At 41.3% G+C, this 16107-nt stretch overlaps 1 protein-coding gene across 2 annotated transcripts in view; it reads right to left on the bottom strand.

Annotated features, from left to right (window-relative positions):
* Positions 1-16107, bottom strand: part of LOC126297739 (E3 ubiquitin-protein ligase HERC2) — a 752343-nt gene that overhangs the window by 76070 nt on the left and 660166 nt on the right. For both annotated transcript variants that reach the window (XM_049988889.1, XM_049988890.1), the window contains 2 exons: positions 8677-8958; positions 4392-4599 (listed from right to left, as the gene is read on the bottom strand). In XM_049988889.1, the coding sequence (XP_049844846.1) occupies positions 4392-4599; positions 8677-8958 (490 nt within the window). The remainder of the gene's footprint in view (positions 1-4391; positions 4600-8676; positions 8959-16107) is intronic.

Below are 16107 nucleotides of genomic sequence, written 5' to 3'. Positions count from 1 at the left end.
TATCTGTTATTACTTTTATTTTGTATTTTCATGTACTGATACATTGCATGACCTTGGTGATTTGCACTTCAATTTCGTCCTACAGAACTTGACGTGTAAATAAATAAATAAATAAATAAAATACTCTGTACGCATAAGCTATCATTTGTACACCACCTTCCTGAAATTGTAGTAGAACTTCCCCTACCGCAAAACCACTATTGTCCAGTGTTAAGTTCTGTCTCAACATTCTTGTCATACAAAGCTAGAATTGCAGATGTTAACACTACCTTAAGCACAATGGAAGATCTCCCTTGTGCTTTACTCTAGGAAAATTTGGCATCTGCATACCGTAGTTCTTACAAGGGATGTGCACTGATACAAACTCCTTTACAAATCACTGGTAGTATGAGCACATTCTCAGATCATCAATGTGCTGAGGAGTCACAAAATCCATAACTGTTCTTATTTTCTCTGGATTTCGAAGGACTTCATCATGGGCTTCACCACCATTCATCAGGTAGCCGAAGTTTTTATTTCTTGGGTGATGAAGAGACACTTTTTGGGATTCAGACACAGACTTGCAGTCTGAAAAAACCTTAACACAGTTGTCTGGTGGCTTAGATGATCTTCAAATGTCTTCAAAAACTGACAGAGTTATCCAGATGACAAATAAAAATCATCCATTTAAGGTGTCAAAGCAGGTTGGCTATCATATGTTCGGTGAAGAACTGAGTGTTACATAGTCCAAACAGCATAAATAAGAACTCAAAGAGTCCATCATGAGTTATGAAGGCAGTATTTTCCTAGTTAGCTGTGCCAATCTCATTTTGCCATTGCCAGTAGTGTTTTTGCAAATCCATAGCTGAGAAACATTTTGCTTCTTTGCTACTTTCAAGCAGTTCAAGATGTCATTGAATGTGCGCCAATGGATAGACCACTTCCTTCATGAACTTGTTCAGTCTTTGGTAGTTGATGCAGAAACGCCATGCACCATCCTTCTTTTTCACAGGTACCAACAGAGAGGAGCAAGGACTCTCTGAAGGTTCAATGATGTCATACTGCATCATTAGTGGGCATTAATATGGTGTGTGTGTGTGTGTGTGTGTGTGTGTGTGTGTGTGTGTGTGTGTGTGTGTGTGTGTGTGTGTGTGTCTAACCTTCACTTTTATGGCTGGTTGGTTGATTGATTTTGAGAAGAAGACCAAACAGCGAGGTCATTGGTCCCTTCGAATTAGGGATAGATGGGAAAGGAAGTCAGCCGTGCCCTTTCAAAGGAACCATTGTGGCATTTGCTTGAAGCAATTTAGGGAAATCATGGAAAACCTAAATCAGGATAGCCGGACATGGGTTTGAGCCGTCGTCCACCTGAGAGTGAGTCCAGTGTGCTAACCACTGCACCACCTCACTCGGTCACTTTTATGATGGATTGAATTCTGCTATGGGACACTTTCAGTGAGGTGTCTCAATGCCTGTGAAGGAATGCACCAATTCTTCATCAAAAGCCAAAACCAGAGAGGGCAGTGCTGTTCAATGCTGCAGTCTGAAGCAAAGTTGATGTTCTAACTCAATCCAAAGGTGTTCCATTTCAGGGATGTTATTGTCCAGAAAACCCCATCTCACAGGTGCTGCTTTATGACAAGATGTAGCGTCGTGCTGAGAAAGTTGATCATCATCTCCAGACAGGTCCTCTACTGTATGCAGTAAACAATTCTGTAAAATGTGTTCACATCCTTTCACATTTGGAATTTTCTTAAGTGCAATAAAGGGGCCAAATCCTAACCACAAAACACACACACACACACACACACACACACACACACACACACACACACACACACACACACACACCGTAACACCACTGCCTCTGTACTTCACAACTGGTATTACATGTGATGGCAGTTAAATTTCTCCAGACATTCAGCAAACCCAAACCCTTTCACTGGACTGCCACAGGGTATAGCATGATTCACCAGTCCAAATCACCTGTTTCCAGTCATCCTCTGCCAAGTGTTGTTCTTCACCCAGCCTTAATCACTGGTTTGCATTGACTACAGAAATGCGTGTCTTATGAGGAGTTGCTCAACCATTGCAGCCCGCTCTATTGGGTACCTTTGTACAGTCATTGGGCTAGCTGGACTGTGGGTAGTACTGTGGAGCACACAAGTTATTCCTTCCACTGATTTCACGTGGTTCAATCCGCCTGGCCTTGGTTTAGCTGTTGCTGTTCCTTCATGATTCCTTTCCACAACCACATCACCAACAGTCAGCTTGGGCAACTATAGAAGGGTTGAAATGTCCCTGATGGATCTGTTTCTAATGACTAATCCATCTTCAAGGACACTGAGCTCTCAAAGCCAATGTATTCTGCTGTTACTGCTTCTCTGCTGACAACACAATATTCCCCACCTCCTTTTAGAATGGGGGACCTGCCTCTCATAATATCTTGCAGTCAATTCCACAACGCTTAGGGGTGTCTGGATAATTTTGATCAGATAGTGTATAATAGTTCTGTTTCTCTGCAAGAGAATTTACACACACACACACACACACACACACACACACACACACACACACGTTTTTGGAACTTCTGTGTTGTTATGTAAGAAAATTAAGTTAATATTTTGGTATTGTATCACACAAAAATATGAGCTCTGGATGTGACAATACATTGCATGAAATTGTTCTGCAAATAAAACTTCACATTTCTGAACTAAATAGTATTATAAAGGAACACAGCAAAAAAATATTAGTCACCTTCAGCAAACATCATGGTAATACTGTGTAAGACCACATCTAGCCTCAATTCAGTGAGGAATAGAATCCACTAGCTTCTGTGGGTAATATCAAACTGAAGCTACTCATTGGGGATGTCAATTGCTATGTTTTACCTGCTGTGATGAACAGTCCTAGACATATCTTAGTGATTAAAGTTAGAAGATTTAATGGGCTTGTTGAGTTGCGATTGAGTGCCTGAATGTTTGCTAAATCGAAAATGTATGTGTGCAGACCTATGAATGTGGTTGATATTATCTTGGAAGACAGTGTGTCCATAGCATATTTATCATGAAGATGTAGACCAAAGGTGAACACTTGGTCATTGAGAATACTGAAATAACTAAACCACTTAACATTCATGGTAACCTGAAGTTATGGTAAAAAAAAAAAAAACCTTAAAACATCACAGCCTGAACTACACCTTGCACAAACATTGAGGATTAAAAGCTGCATCAAACTGACACATCATTTTAAAAGAGGCAACATCATGATTGGTCAGACCACACTACAGGCACCCTTGCATCTACTGTCCAGTTTCTGTGTTGTTTAGCCGACTGGAGACACACAGCTTTATATGACACTGCAAACAATTGCTTTCTGCACGTTGACCAATCACAAATGTCCGTCACTCATCTTTTCCTTCACAATGTTCACTAATAAACTGGTTGAGATGGACCTGCATTCACTGATGACAGCAGTTCCTGTCAGGTTTGAAAACAACTGTGATTGACAAGGCGTGAAACTCATTCTCAGTTCTCATGGTTGAGAGAGATACTCTATTCCTTGTAGATATGTGAGACAGAATGAATATTTTACTCTATAAAGGAGTGTGTAGCTTTTTGAAACTTCCGGGGGAACTTAAACTGTATGCCAGAACTCAGACCATTGCCTTTCATTGGCAATGATTGATCTATCCACACACAATGGACAGTTCTCATTGCTACACCAGTAAATTACACAAATGCATTCATGGTATGGTCAAAGGCATGTCAAAATATCATAGCACCTTTCCACTGTTCTTTCACATTTCCGTATGCAGATTGCATACAACTGATTATCATGTACACACCACTTCACCGTCACGACTAACCAGTGGAGGGCCATGTGATGACCCAGTACCAGTTCTAACCACTTACAGCACTCAAAAGTGACCAGTATGCTCTTTTAAGGGGGTGAGTAATATTTTGTCTGGTGAGCTTATGATATTCATTCCTGTATCCTGTCTATTCTTCTTGAACAATTAGCTTTGTCATAGAACCTCTCTTGGAGACACAGTGGATAAAATGTGATAACCCAAATAGAACACACCTAGAGAAATGGATTAGGCTAAGCTTTCAGGTCAAAAAACAAACTACTAATTACAGTACTGTGACCTCAAATTTAACTGAGGATGCACATAAGATGACGGGTGGAAGAGTGATATTGGTAATTGGTAGTGTGGGGAGGTGGTGAGGGAGGGGAGGAAGGGACAGCAGAAACACCGGAAACACAACATTGACCAAAAAATAAATGAGGAGACTTGTTACAGTAGGAAACAATTTGTGGGAAATTGGGATCATACTACTATGGTAAATATTATTTTAAGTACACACATAGACTAATTATGAGAAATATTTAAATGTAAATAAAATTACCAACAAATTTAACTTTCCACACTCGGTGTGGTAAGAACAATGCTTCTTGTGTCAACAGTGACATCTTTGTTACCATCTGGCCAAATACAGATTTTATTCCATCAGTTCCTGCAAGACCACCTTTACTCCGTGATCTCTTTACTTGTATACGATTCAGTTCAATAACAGGACCATGTTGTCGGTCTCGAACCATTGTTGCTTGCACAACCTGAAATTAATGTATAGTGTCATACAGTTTATTTTTTTTTTTTTTAAAGTTTCGGTGTGAATGAAGCATAATGATTATACTTCCATCTAAAAACAAAGATTGACACTAATTCTTAAAATTCCACAACATTTCACAAAATTATTAATAATATGGCTAATTCAACATATAGTATGGACTATTACTCTAACAGGACATTAAAGGACAAGAAATAGCATAATTTTTAATATGATGTCATGTTTTATACAAACATTTGAAAACAACAGGGAAAATATTCATTAGGTGCAGTTCACTTATTTTCTGACAAGCCAACCAATGTATGGCAGACCACAATTGCATGGGATATGGTGATGGTAGTTAGATACTCCATAAATCATTTGAGTGATTTCTCTGGCAAAAAGATGTCAGTGAGTCAGTTTACAGGATATGTACACATGATTAGTGTTCACCATATTTTATTAGTCCTACTCATGCAACTACACTTAAAACAACATGGTGGGTTTTTAAATGCTAACAACATTTAAATAGAAATCTGTCCATGGAATAGCAGGAGTTGTCCAGGAGAATTGAATTCAGGTTGGATTTAAAACTTGCTTTGTTATCTGCTGTATATTTTATGTTATTGGACAAATGATCAAAATATTTTGTACACACTTGCTGTACCAAAGAAAGTTGTGGCATTTCGTACATTTATCAGACCATCAGCACCGTATAAGTCTTGTATACAGTATAAGCACGACACACATTTTTAAAAGGTGAGGAAATCTGCTATTGCAGAACACTGTCTTGGTACTAGTCACCCAATTGAATATATTAACACAGAGATTCTGGTATGCACTTCCAGCTATTGAGGAAGTGTTATTAGAAATGCAGAAGAGATTAAATTAGGAAATGACATTATAAGTAGAGACTGAGTTTAGTATCTGCACAGGCATGACAATGCCACTTCACTACATGAACGGTGTGGGTACTTTGCATGTTGACAGTGGTTTGACAATAGCCAGGGAACAGAGCCCCATGAGAAATAAATTAACTGTGTGAGTCAATCTACAGAAAGAAGAGAGTGTGGACCCACATAAGATAAGCACAGGAATAACTCAGCATGTGGCTGGTGCAGATGGCTAATGGCTAAGCAATCAGCACAACACACAGCACGATATACTAGGTGAGGTCCGTGTTGGTCAAACTACAAGTAAGCGCTGGTCTGCCCGGCCTACTGCTGCTCGCGCGTAAACACCAGCACTAGTGGGTCTGCCCATACCATGTATCACATGCATCCTCCATTGCAGGTCTCTGCACTATCCAAGTGTGCTACCCATGCCAGCTCATCCACCTCCATTGTTATGTCTGCTGACAGTGATATTAAATCCGTCCCCCCTGAAAAGGCTGTGTAGGGCTAAAAATGACTGGGCTTCAGCCGCTACCTCTGGCGCATGGTCAGAGAGGCCCCTAGGAAACCTGACAATGGACACTGAACATTTTATCCCAAAAATAACAGCTAGCACCTCTTTTTACACCTGTAAATAAATAAACTGTGCAGCAGAAAGCATCTTTGATGCATAAGTGATGGGCTGTTTGGTGCCACCTGGTTCTGATGGGACAGGAAGGCACCAATGCCATACAGGTATGTGTCCTGGTCAGGGTTAAAAGTTTAACCAGTGTACAGCAAGTCAGACAGGGAGCAGAGCACATATGATGCTTCAGGGAGTGAAAAGCTCATTAACAGTCTGCAGACCAGACAAACTTAATAACATTCAGGCAAAGCCAGTAAAGAGGCTGTCAGATGTGCATAGCCTGGGGAATGAACTGAGCATAATACGAAAACTTATCCAAAAATCCTTCCGGTTCTTGGTCACTGGTAGGTTGACGATGGCCCTGATGTGGTCATCTGTGGGCACAAGACCATCTTGCTAAGCTCTGCAAATAACGCACCTTCAGACAGAAAAAATGCATTTCTTTAGCTCGCAACAAAGGTAATTCTGTAGGTGGTGTTGGAAAAATTGACTGAAGGTTTCATATGATGCTTTCGAGTAGGGCATGTGACCCAGATGATACCAAGATAATTGACACAACATGGAATGACCTGAATCAATTGCTCCAAATAATGTTGGTAAAGTCCTGCACTGACGAGGATAAAAAAGGAAGGCAATTAAACCGATAAAGCCCACATGGGATACTGAGGCCCAGAAAAGTTCAAGAAACCACATCCAATGCAACTGCAGGTAAGCATTGCACAAGCAGCTGACCATCACTCCCGTGTCTACCAGCACTCGACCACCCACACATCAACTTACAAGATCAGCAAAATATGGTGGGGCAACACGTGCGATGTTAGAGGCAGCCCCAGAGTTCAGTGAAAACACCGAGGTATCCGATGACTGACTCACAGCCTCTTGACTGTCACAAATAGTTGCCTATCCACTGGCATAACTCACATATGGCCTCCATATGTTGGTAGTCATGGCAGACATTTAACAAATGAGAGTCAGGAGAGGAGTGCTGGCTCGCCCAATGAGCAGAAAGAGAATGACACTGATAACCCAAAAAACACTGCTAGCAGGAATTACAACACTGCAAGGGGCATCAACCCACCGAATTTGGCATGGGCAAGGATGGACAGTGCTTGTGCTACACCAGCAACATATAATGACTTGGTGGGAGGCAAGGCAACCTGGGGTATTCCGCAGGGCACTAGGGTCTGTTTACTATATACACCCAGTTATCACAAAGAACATCCCTTACTGCCGTAAGCTCATGTGATTCTGGAATTTGGGTAATGTCGGCTACAGAAGAGTTGGACAAGGTTGATGCCCTACTCTGAACCTTGTAAACAGGAGCTAACCTGACAATAATGTCCTGAATTAGCAAGTGTACATAAGAGGTAGCACATCTGGGTCACTCAAAGTGAAAACTTGCATGAGAAGCTCCATAAATCATTGAGACAGGCCATATATGACTGCCCAGGGCACTTGTGGTGCTGGTTAAACTGCCACTACATAGGATTGATGGCGCCACTACATAGGATTGATGGCCAAAATACTGTGCAAGCAACCAACAAAGCTTATCAAAGGAAAGTTTCTTGAGCTCAGTGAAGAGTTTCAAATTTTGGATACTATGGTATAAATCTGTGCTGCTCGACATCAACAATACACTCTACCTGCTAGTTGAGCAAGAACTGGCACAGGTAATTATCCCACCTTTCCACCAACTCATCAATATTCGAAAACAGCATTAGGAGTGCAGGACCGGAAGGCGTGGCACAGAAAATGGAATACTGGGCGCATCCCCCCTTCTCCCAGTGGTGAGCCAAGGGCATGAAGCAAGTCCATACTTTGGGTTAGAAATGCCTGCATCTGCTCCTGTTGTTATTATTGTTGCTGTTCTTCTTGCTGACTAAGCCACCATTGTACTTGACAGTGATATAACCTAATACTTTTTTTTGCTATTGTTTAAGAACACACCTGCACAACCCCACCAACCAAACAAAGACTATAGCTGTTTTGGCAGAGATTCAATCAGGTGCATGTAGCATATTAAATAGTGACTCATGTCCAAATGGACCTTCAAATTATTTGACAACGAAGTGAATGGTAAACAAGCTGTATTATAAGGAAAGGTGGTGGTGGTTAGTGTTTAATGTCCTGTCGATAACGAGGTAATTAGAGATGGAGCGCAAGCTCGGGTTAGGGAAGGATTGGGAAGGAAATCCGCCGCGTCCTTTCAAAGGAACCATCCCGGCATTCACCTGAAACGATTTAGGGAAATCACGGAAAACCTAAATCAGGCTGGCTGGAGATGGGATATTATAAGGAAAGCCAAAATTGTAATACTTCATAGAAATTGCTCAACATATCAACTGCAACAGATATCTGAAACTCAAGTAACTGTCACACAACTGTCAGAAAGGATAATTTGACTGAACAAGTGAAAATGATTCCTCATCAGAAGTAGTACATGCAGAAGAAATGGAGAGAAAATTTCAAATTTGAGTCTGGAAATACTGATGTTTTGCTAAATGGGGGTTGTGGATAAGAGATATGACTTGGGTACTGATGTGGATATAAAGATACTGTTGCTTACCTTTCTAAATGTTGCTTCTTTGGTTGAAGACACTAATATTCCTCTTAGTTTGTCAAGACTGCCTTCACCATCAACAGGAAACATTGCAACAACAGGGCAAAATAATTCTGAGAAATGATGAAGTAGTAAAAGCCTGTTCCGAAGCACAGGAAGTGGCAAATCTCTCACTAAATCATATTCTAGTGGTGTTCCTTGTGGAAGTCGGCTGGCTGAAACTGGTTTATTTGTACTCCAAGCTAAAGTATGTGCTGATCCGCAAGCAACCTGGGTAATCTTCTTTGCCTGGACAGAAAATATTAAATTAGAGCACACCAGACAGACACACTAGCAAAAGTCAAAAGTCTTTCCATAGTAAAAATACTACTTATAATACACTGCATAAAAAGTAAACTTAGAGAAAATAATAAAAATTAAGACAACAACAAGAACTCTTGCCATTCTGCAAATGGTGTAGTTATTATTTATTTATTCTGTTAGTCATCCAACAAGGGCACAATAAGCTTATAACTACTAGGACAGTTGTTCTCACTTATTGTTTTTCCATTTAAGCCATACATTTTTCATCAATTCTCTGAGTCTATCATGGTGTTAATCTGACAACTGGCACCACTTAGGAAAAACCAAAATGGCACTCTAGTTGTTGCGAAGATGTTTCAGTTTTGTGTAAGGTAAACATGCTGTGCTGTGGTATGATTGGTATGGTCAGAAATGAACGCACTTAATATACCATAATCACAATGTAGACACTTTTATTGTTCCAAGATGATTAATTCCAACAATCTTATGCTGCCAACACATAATCTTAAGGAACTTGTATAAAATTACCATGTTACATTACATGAAGTCAACGCTTAAAGGCACTCCCCACGTATACATGTCTTGATAAAACTCCAGTTGATAAAATGCACACAGTTGATAAAATCCTTGTATCATCCATGCATGTTGGTGGTGAACATGATCCTCAATAGCTTGCCACACAGCACTCCCCGAGCAACGTAGTACTGTGCAGTAAGCCTGTGAGAATCATGTTCTCCACCAAGGTGCATGGATAATATGAGGATTTTATCAACTGCATTTCTATTGTAACAGGTATACGTGGGCAGTGCCTTGTATGCTTTGCTTTGATTTCATGTCACGTAACATAGCAATTTTATAACAAGTACCATAAGGTCAGATGGTGGTGGTATAAGATTGGAACCATAAAAGTGTCTACACTGCAACTATGGCATACGAACTGTGTTCATTTCAGTTTTGTGTGTTTTCCAGTTGTATGTGATTTCCTCTTGGTCTTTTCTAATATTGAAGTACCAGGGCAGTGTTATTATCAATTATGAGTCAAAGATATCAAAGCTCATTTCATCCTTATGGACTCATTAATTCTTTGTATGTGGCCATAAAACTGCAATCTGCTTTTGTGCACTATTCCTGTAATATTTTCTATTCTTTGAATTTGTTTTAATTTTTTTATGTAGATACCTTTTACACAGACAACTCCATATGTCATCAACCATGAGTATACACCTGATTGATGACATATGGAGGTTTGGGTCTGGCCGTGAGTTGTGCACGGATAGTGAATTGGTAAAGTGACCACTCGTGATAAGCGTGGAAATCTGGGTTCAAGTCTCGGTCTGGCACAAATTTTCATTGTTGTCATTCCATTGTACAGCTGATGGCTGTTCTTATTTGCAACTGAGAATTCATTTATTGTATTTCATAATGCCTGTAGTCACCATAGTTCCTGTTCCTTTGAACATGCATGCTTGTCCAAAGGAACTTTGCATTGTAATCAGAACAACACAGGCACTGCAATATTGCAGGCTAAGACTTGGTTAAAACAGTAAGTAAAAACTACTATATTTGGTTAAATGTTATTCCACCATTGACCATTAGTTTATATATTACTGATTCCTGATTAAAATATTCGGCAAACTAGTGTTGCACATACAAGCCAACAGAGTTAATATAATGCACATAATCCATTAAATTCGTATATTACATAGAGATACGTTTAACATAGTGTCTGTCTGAATTCTCTCTCTTCACAAGCATGTCCAAAAACTGACTACATTTTACCTTACAGTTTGCATTATTCCCAACCTACGAAGGTATTACAGCAAACTACACAGAGTACTAAAATAACAGAAGAAGCTATTCGAAAGCAAATATCTAGAAAAAATTGTGCCATAACCACATTGGGAAGTGATAAGCAGAACATTTAAAAATCAATATATTTTTGCAAGAAGTAGCAATTCAGGTTGCGTGGACAGCATAAGATACCCACACAAAAGCATGTATGTGTATACATGCTTCCAATGATAGTGAGACGTATGTGTCATACGGCTACATAAAAGTAAATCAAACTGCATGTTGTTCCCATTCAGTGCATAAACAGTGCATTGCAAGGATGGCTCCTTATTTGTACACTCCTGGAAATTGAAATAAGAACACCGTGAATTCATTGTCCCAGGAAGGGGAAACTTTATTGACACATTCCTGGGGTCAGATACATCACATGATCACACTGACAGAACCTCAGGCACATAGACACAGGCAACAGAGCATGCACAATGTTGGCACTAGTACAGTGTACATCCACCTTTCGCAGCAATGCAGGCTGCTATTCTCCCATGGAGACGATCGTAGAGATGCTGGATGTAGTCCTGTGGGATGGCTTGCCATGCCATTTCCACCTGGCACCTCAGTTGGACCAGCGTTCGTGCTGGACGTGCAGACCGTGTGAGACGACGCTTCATCCAGTCCCAAACATGCTCAATGGGGGACAGATCCAGAGATCTTGCTAGCCAGGGTAGTTGACTTACACCTTCTAGAGCACGTTGGGTGGCACGGGATACATGTGGACGTGCATTGTCCTGTTGGAACAGCAAGTTCCCTTGCCGGTCTAGGAATGGTAGAACGATGGGTTCGATGACGGTTTGGATGTACCGTGCACTATTCAGTGTCCCTTCGACGATCAGCAGAGGTGTACGGCCAGTGTAGGAGATCGCTCCCCACACCATGATGCCGGGTGTTGGCCCTGTGTGCCTTGGTCGTATGCAGTCCTGATTGTGGCGCTCACCTGCACGGTGCCAAACACGCATACGACCATCATTGGCACCAAGGCAGAAGCGACTCTCATCGCTGAAGACGACACGTCTCCATTCGTCCCTCCATTCACGCCTGTCACGACACCACTGGAGGCGGGCTGCACGATGTTGGGGCATGAGCGGAAGACGGCCTAACGGTGTGTGGGACCGTAGCCCAGCTTCATGGAGACGGTTGCGAATGGTCCTCGCCGATACCCCAGGAACAACAGTGTCCCTAATTTGCTGGGAAGAGGCAGTGCGGTCCCCTACGGCACTGCATAGGATCCTACGGTCTTCGCGTGCATCCGTGCGTCGCTGCGGTCCGGTCCCAGGTCGACGGGCACGTGCACCTTCCGCCGACCACTGGCGACAACATCGATGTACTGTGGAGACCTCACGCCCCACGTGTTGAGCAATTCGGTGGAACACCCACCCGGCCTCCCGCATGCCCACTATACGCCCTCGCTCAAAGTCCGTCAACTGCACATACGGTTCACATCCACACTGTCGCGGCATGCTACCAGTGTTAAAGACTGCGATGGAGCTCCGTATACCACGGCATACTGGCTGACACTGACGGCGGCGGTGCACAAATGCTGCGCAGCTAGCGCCATTCGACAGCCAACACCGCGGTTCCTGGTGTGTCCGGTGTGCCGTGCGTGTGATCATTGCTTGTACAGCCCTCTCGCAGTGTCCGGAGCAAGTATGGTGGATCTGACACACCGGTGTCAATGTGTTCTTTTTTCCATTTCCAGGAGTGTATTTGTGGCCCCTATACATAAACTAAACAACAAAAAACTATTTTTGATTTTCATTTAATTTTTATTAATTTATTCAGGAATTTGCTGATTCTCTCTCTCTCTCTCTCTCTCTCTCTCTCTCTCTCTCTCTCTCTCTCTCTTGTGTGTGTGTGTGTGTGTGTGTGTGTGTGTGTGTGTCAAACTGATCACCATGACAGATTTTCTGTTTTGTACACAAATAAAATGTCCTCATCAGCTTGAGAAATGGTCCCTACACTTGAGCACTTTTCAAAGAAAAGCTAGAGATGTGTTTTATATGCAGTTTATTGCTAAAATATATTGCAGTTTCCTAGTAGCTTTATAATGAATCAAAGTGGGCTACTTGCTTTACTCGTTTGGTCATGCCATTGCATAGCTCTCGAACTTGCCACTACAAAAAATTATATGATTTAACAGCTTTTAACTGCAAATGTTAATCCTACTGTCACTTGTTTGGCAAAATGCACGTTTTCTTCATTGGGTGCTAGTACCTCCATCACGCCAAAATTTTATCAAAGAACAAAAAAATTATACAGGCTTATTTTAGAAATTTTGATAGAAACGAAATTTATGCAGGCACAGAACTGGTGCAATTTTGTCATTCAACTTTAGCAGAATTGCTCATGTCTACTTTTCCATTTTTGTACACTTTTCTGTTTGGATCTATGAATTATATATTCTCTTTTCATCTAGACTATTCCTTAATATATAAATATGGATGACACAACTAAGGGCTGCTCTAAAAGTTATCTCCACAGAGTTTCTCTCGTCTCATAAAATGTATGAGGTATGATGGCGGATGAGGGCGAGCCACAGTTTAAAAGTTCAATGAAAAGTGTGGAAGATATAGCAGAAGCAGGAGGGTAAATGAAAAAGGAAATGAAGGAACAACTACAGGAAGCAGTGAACATCATTCGTGAGTATTTTCAAACAATTACATGTGCCCTTGAAGATAAGAATAACATACAAGAAAAACATGCAGAAGAGGTTATAAATGGAACAAACACAGCTCCAGAGAGAAACGACATTTTCATAGTGCAACAACTAGCGACATCTCTTGGCCACACCCCAGAACGTCCAAGTAGCAAGCCGATAGTAAGACAAGCCCCTGACACTTGGAAGCAACAACGGCAACTCCGAGGTACAAAGGGATCAGCTGACAACTAGCAGTGATGAACAAAGACCGACTAGTGGCAATGAAGAAGAAGTGGTGACACATAGTGGCCAGTCAACTGACCTGGATAGAAACAAACAACACCAAACATGAACAGAAGAAGATACAGAAGGAATAATAATAGAAAAGATGAACCAACAGATAAAGCATATGTATGGAAATCTGACAAACGATAAAGATGATGACAAAAGAGGAAATAAAAACAATGGCTACACTAAGGCAGGAACCAGCCCCAACACATGGTACAACAAAGACAAAGGTACCGAGGCAAGAGTGCAGGGGCCAGCAGGAATGACCCGGTGATGCACAAACAAATACAATAGAAGATAGGGATTGGAAACAAACAGGAGGGCAACCTGGAACACCAGTAAACAAAGAAAATAATCAAGAGAACACGAAGAGGGACTGGAAAACAGTGGTGAGAGGTGGGAACAGACATGCTAGACAATGGGAAAACGAGACAGGAAAAGAAACATATGGAAGAAAAATGGGAACAATACAAGGGGAAAGCAAAATAAAGGGAGCGGAAAGAAGCACCTGGCTATATGTGGGAAAACTGGACAAAGATATGACAGAGAAAGCTATTACAGAATACCTGAAGGAAAACTGAGTAAAATGGAAAAAATACTGTGATCTGATGAATGAAAAATGAGGAAGCAGAGCTTTTTAAAATAGGCATTCCACTGCAAGACCTAGAACTAGCCCACGATGGAAATTTTTGGCCATAAGATGCAATATGCCATCCCTTTCGGCAACCCTGGAAGTTTAAAAGGCCAGGCACGCAGAGACTAATATAACAATATGGAACATAGAGAGCCTGAGGGGAGTTCTGAATCTGCTCCTGAGAAATATCATGGCCGATTATGATATTGGAGTACTCACAGAGACAATGGTAAAAGAGGACACAGAACTCAACATCCCAGAATTTTACAATTTTCATGCCGATGCAATACAGTACAAGAGGAGAGGAAGTCCAGTGGGTGGTGTGTTATGCATAATTAAATCATGACTGTCCCCTTTCAAACTACTATTAAGAGAAGAGGACATGTTGGTTGTCAGGAAAAGGACTGGAGTTATAGTAGCAGTCGACTTTAATCCAGACAACACTGCAACAGGCATAATAGATAAACTAAAGATGGTCTTGGAGTAGAAGCAAGGACAAGATAATCGTTGCAGGAGACATGAACTGCGTGATAAATGGGCAAGGTAGAAAATGCAAAGAAGTGATGGAATGTCTAGTAAATGAGGGCTTTACAGTGCACAACAGACAGGAGGACTGGACATTCATAGGGAATAACGGAGCCACCACAATAGATCTAATAATCACAAATGGCATCAGAACAAACAGCCCTGCCACTATAGTGAAAAAGGAAGCAGCAGTCATCCGTAAGCACATTCCAGTACAAATAAATATAGAAAATGACAGAACCATCAGTTTAGAAGAAAGGTGAAATGTAACACTTGGCAAGATCCTGGACATGGAAATAATTAAAGGGAACATGACAGGAAAGGATAAGGTTGAAAGAGCAGTACGGGCATGAAATTTTGATGAGGCTGCTACATAGCTGAAATAAAATATAATAAATGGGGCCACCACACAAGATAAAAATAGGAGAGTCAGGAAATGGTTCGACACAGAATGCTATGAGGAAAGAAAACTGACACTGAAAACACTATATAAAACTAGATGACAAATGCCAAGTGCAACCACTGCAGAATATCAACGAGAATGGAGGAAATACAAGGACCTAATAAGAATGAAGAAAAGCCACACCTGGAAGAACAACAAGAGAAAATATTAGAACAGGTTGAAGTAGACCCATACCAAGCTCTGAGACTGAAAAGACAGAAAATACAGCCAAACATCCCCATGGAAACAAGGAAAGACCACATATGAAAAGTAATCTGTTCAAAAGGAACAAGACCCATGATTAAGAAATCTAGGACACCACACCACAGGCTGATGAGATCTTTACCACAGATGAAATTACAAATGAAATACAGAAAATGAGGAAAAACAGAGCACCAGGAGAAGATGGAATAAGAAACGAACACTTTAAAGAGACAGCACAAGATCACCTGCCGATATGGACCTCCCTTCTAAAAAAATGTATAGAACTAGAAAGCATACTGGGTGAATGGAGAAAGTCAACAATCAGTCTACTATATAAAGGAAAAGGAGACACTGAGAACCCAAATGCGTACAGAGGAATAGCGTTGGAATCCACGCCACTGAAACTCCTAGTGGGAATCCTTGCAAAAGGCTGGTAGAGAAGCTCAAACGCCTTCTACCAGAGAAGCAGTTCGGTTTTAGGAAGGGACAGTCCATGACCCTGGCAGTAGAAAACCTGCTAGAACAAATAAAACAGACAATAGGAAGATCCAAAGGAAA

Source organism: Schistocerca gregaria, chromosome X (assembly GCF_023897955.1).
Source record: "Schistocerca gregaria isolate iqSchGreg1 chromosome X, iqSchGreg1.2, whole genome shotgun sequence".
NCBI lineage: Eukaryota > Metazoa > Arthropoda > Insecta > Orthoptera > Acrididae > Schistocerca > Schistocerca gregaria.
This window is presented reverse-complemented; position numbering and strand designations above follow the sequence as displayed.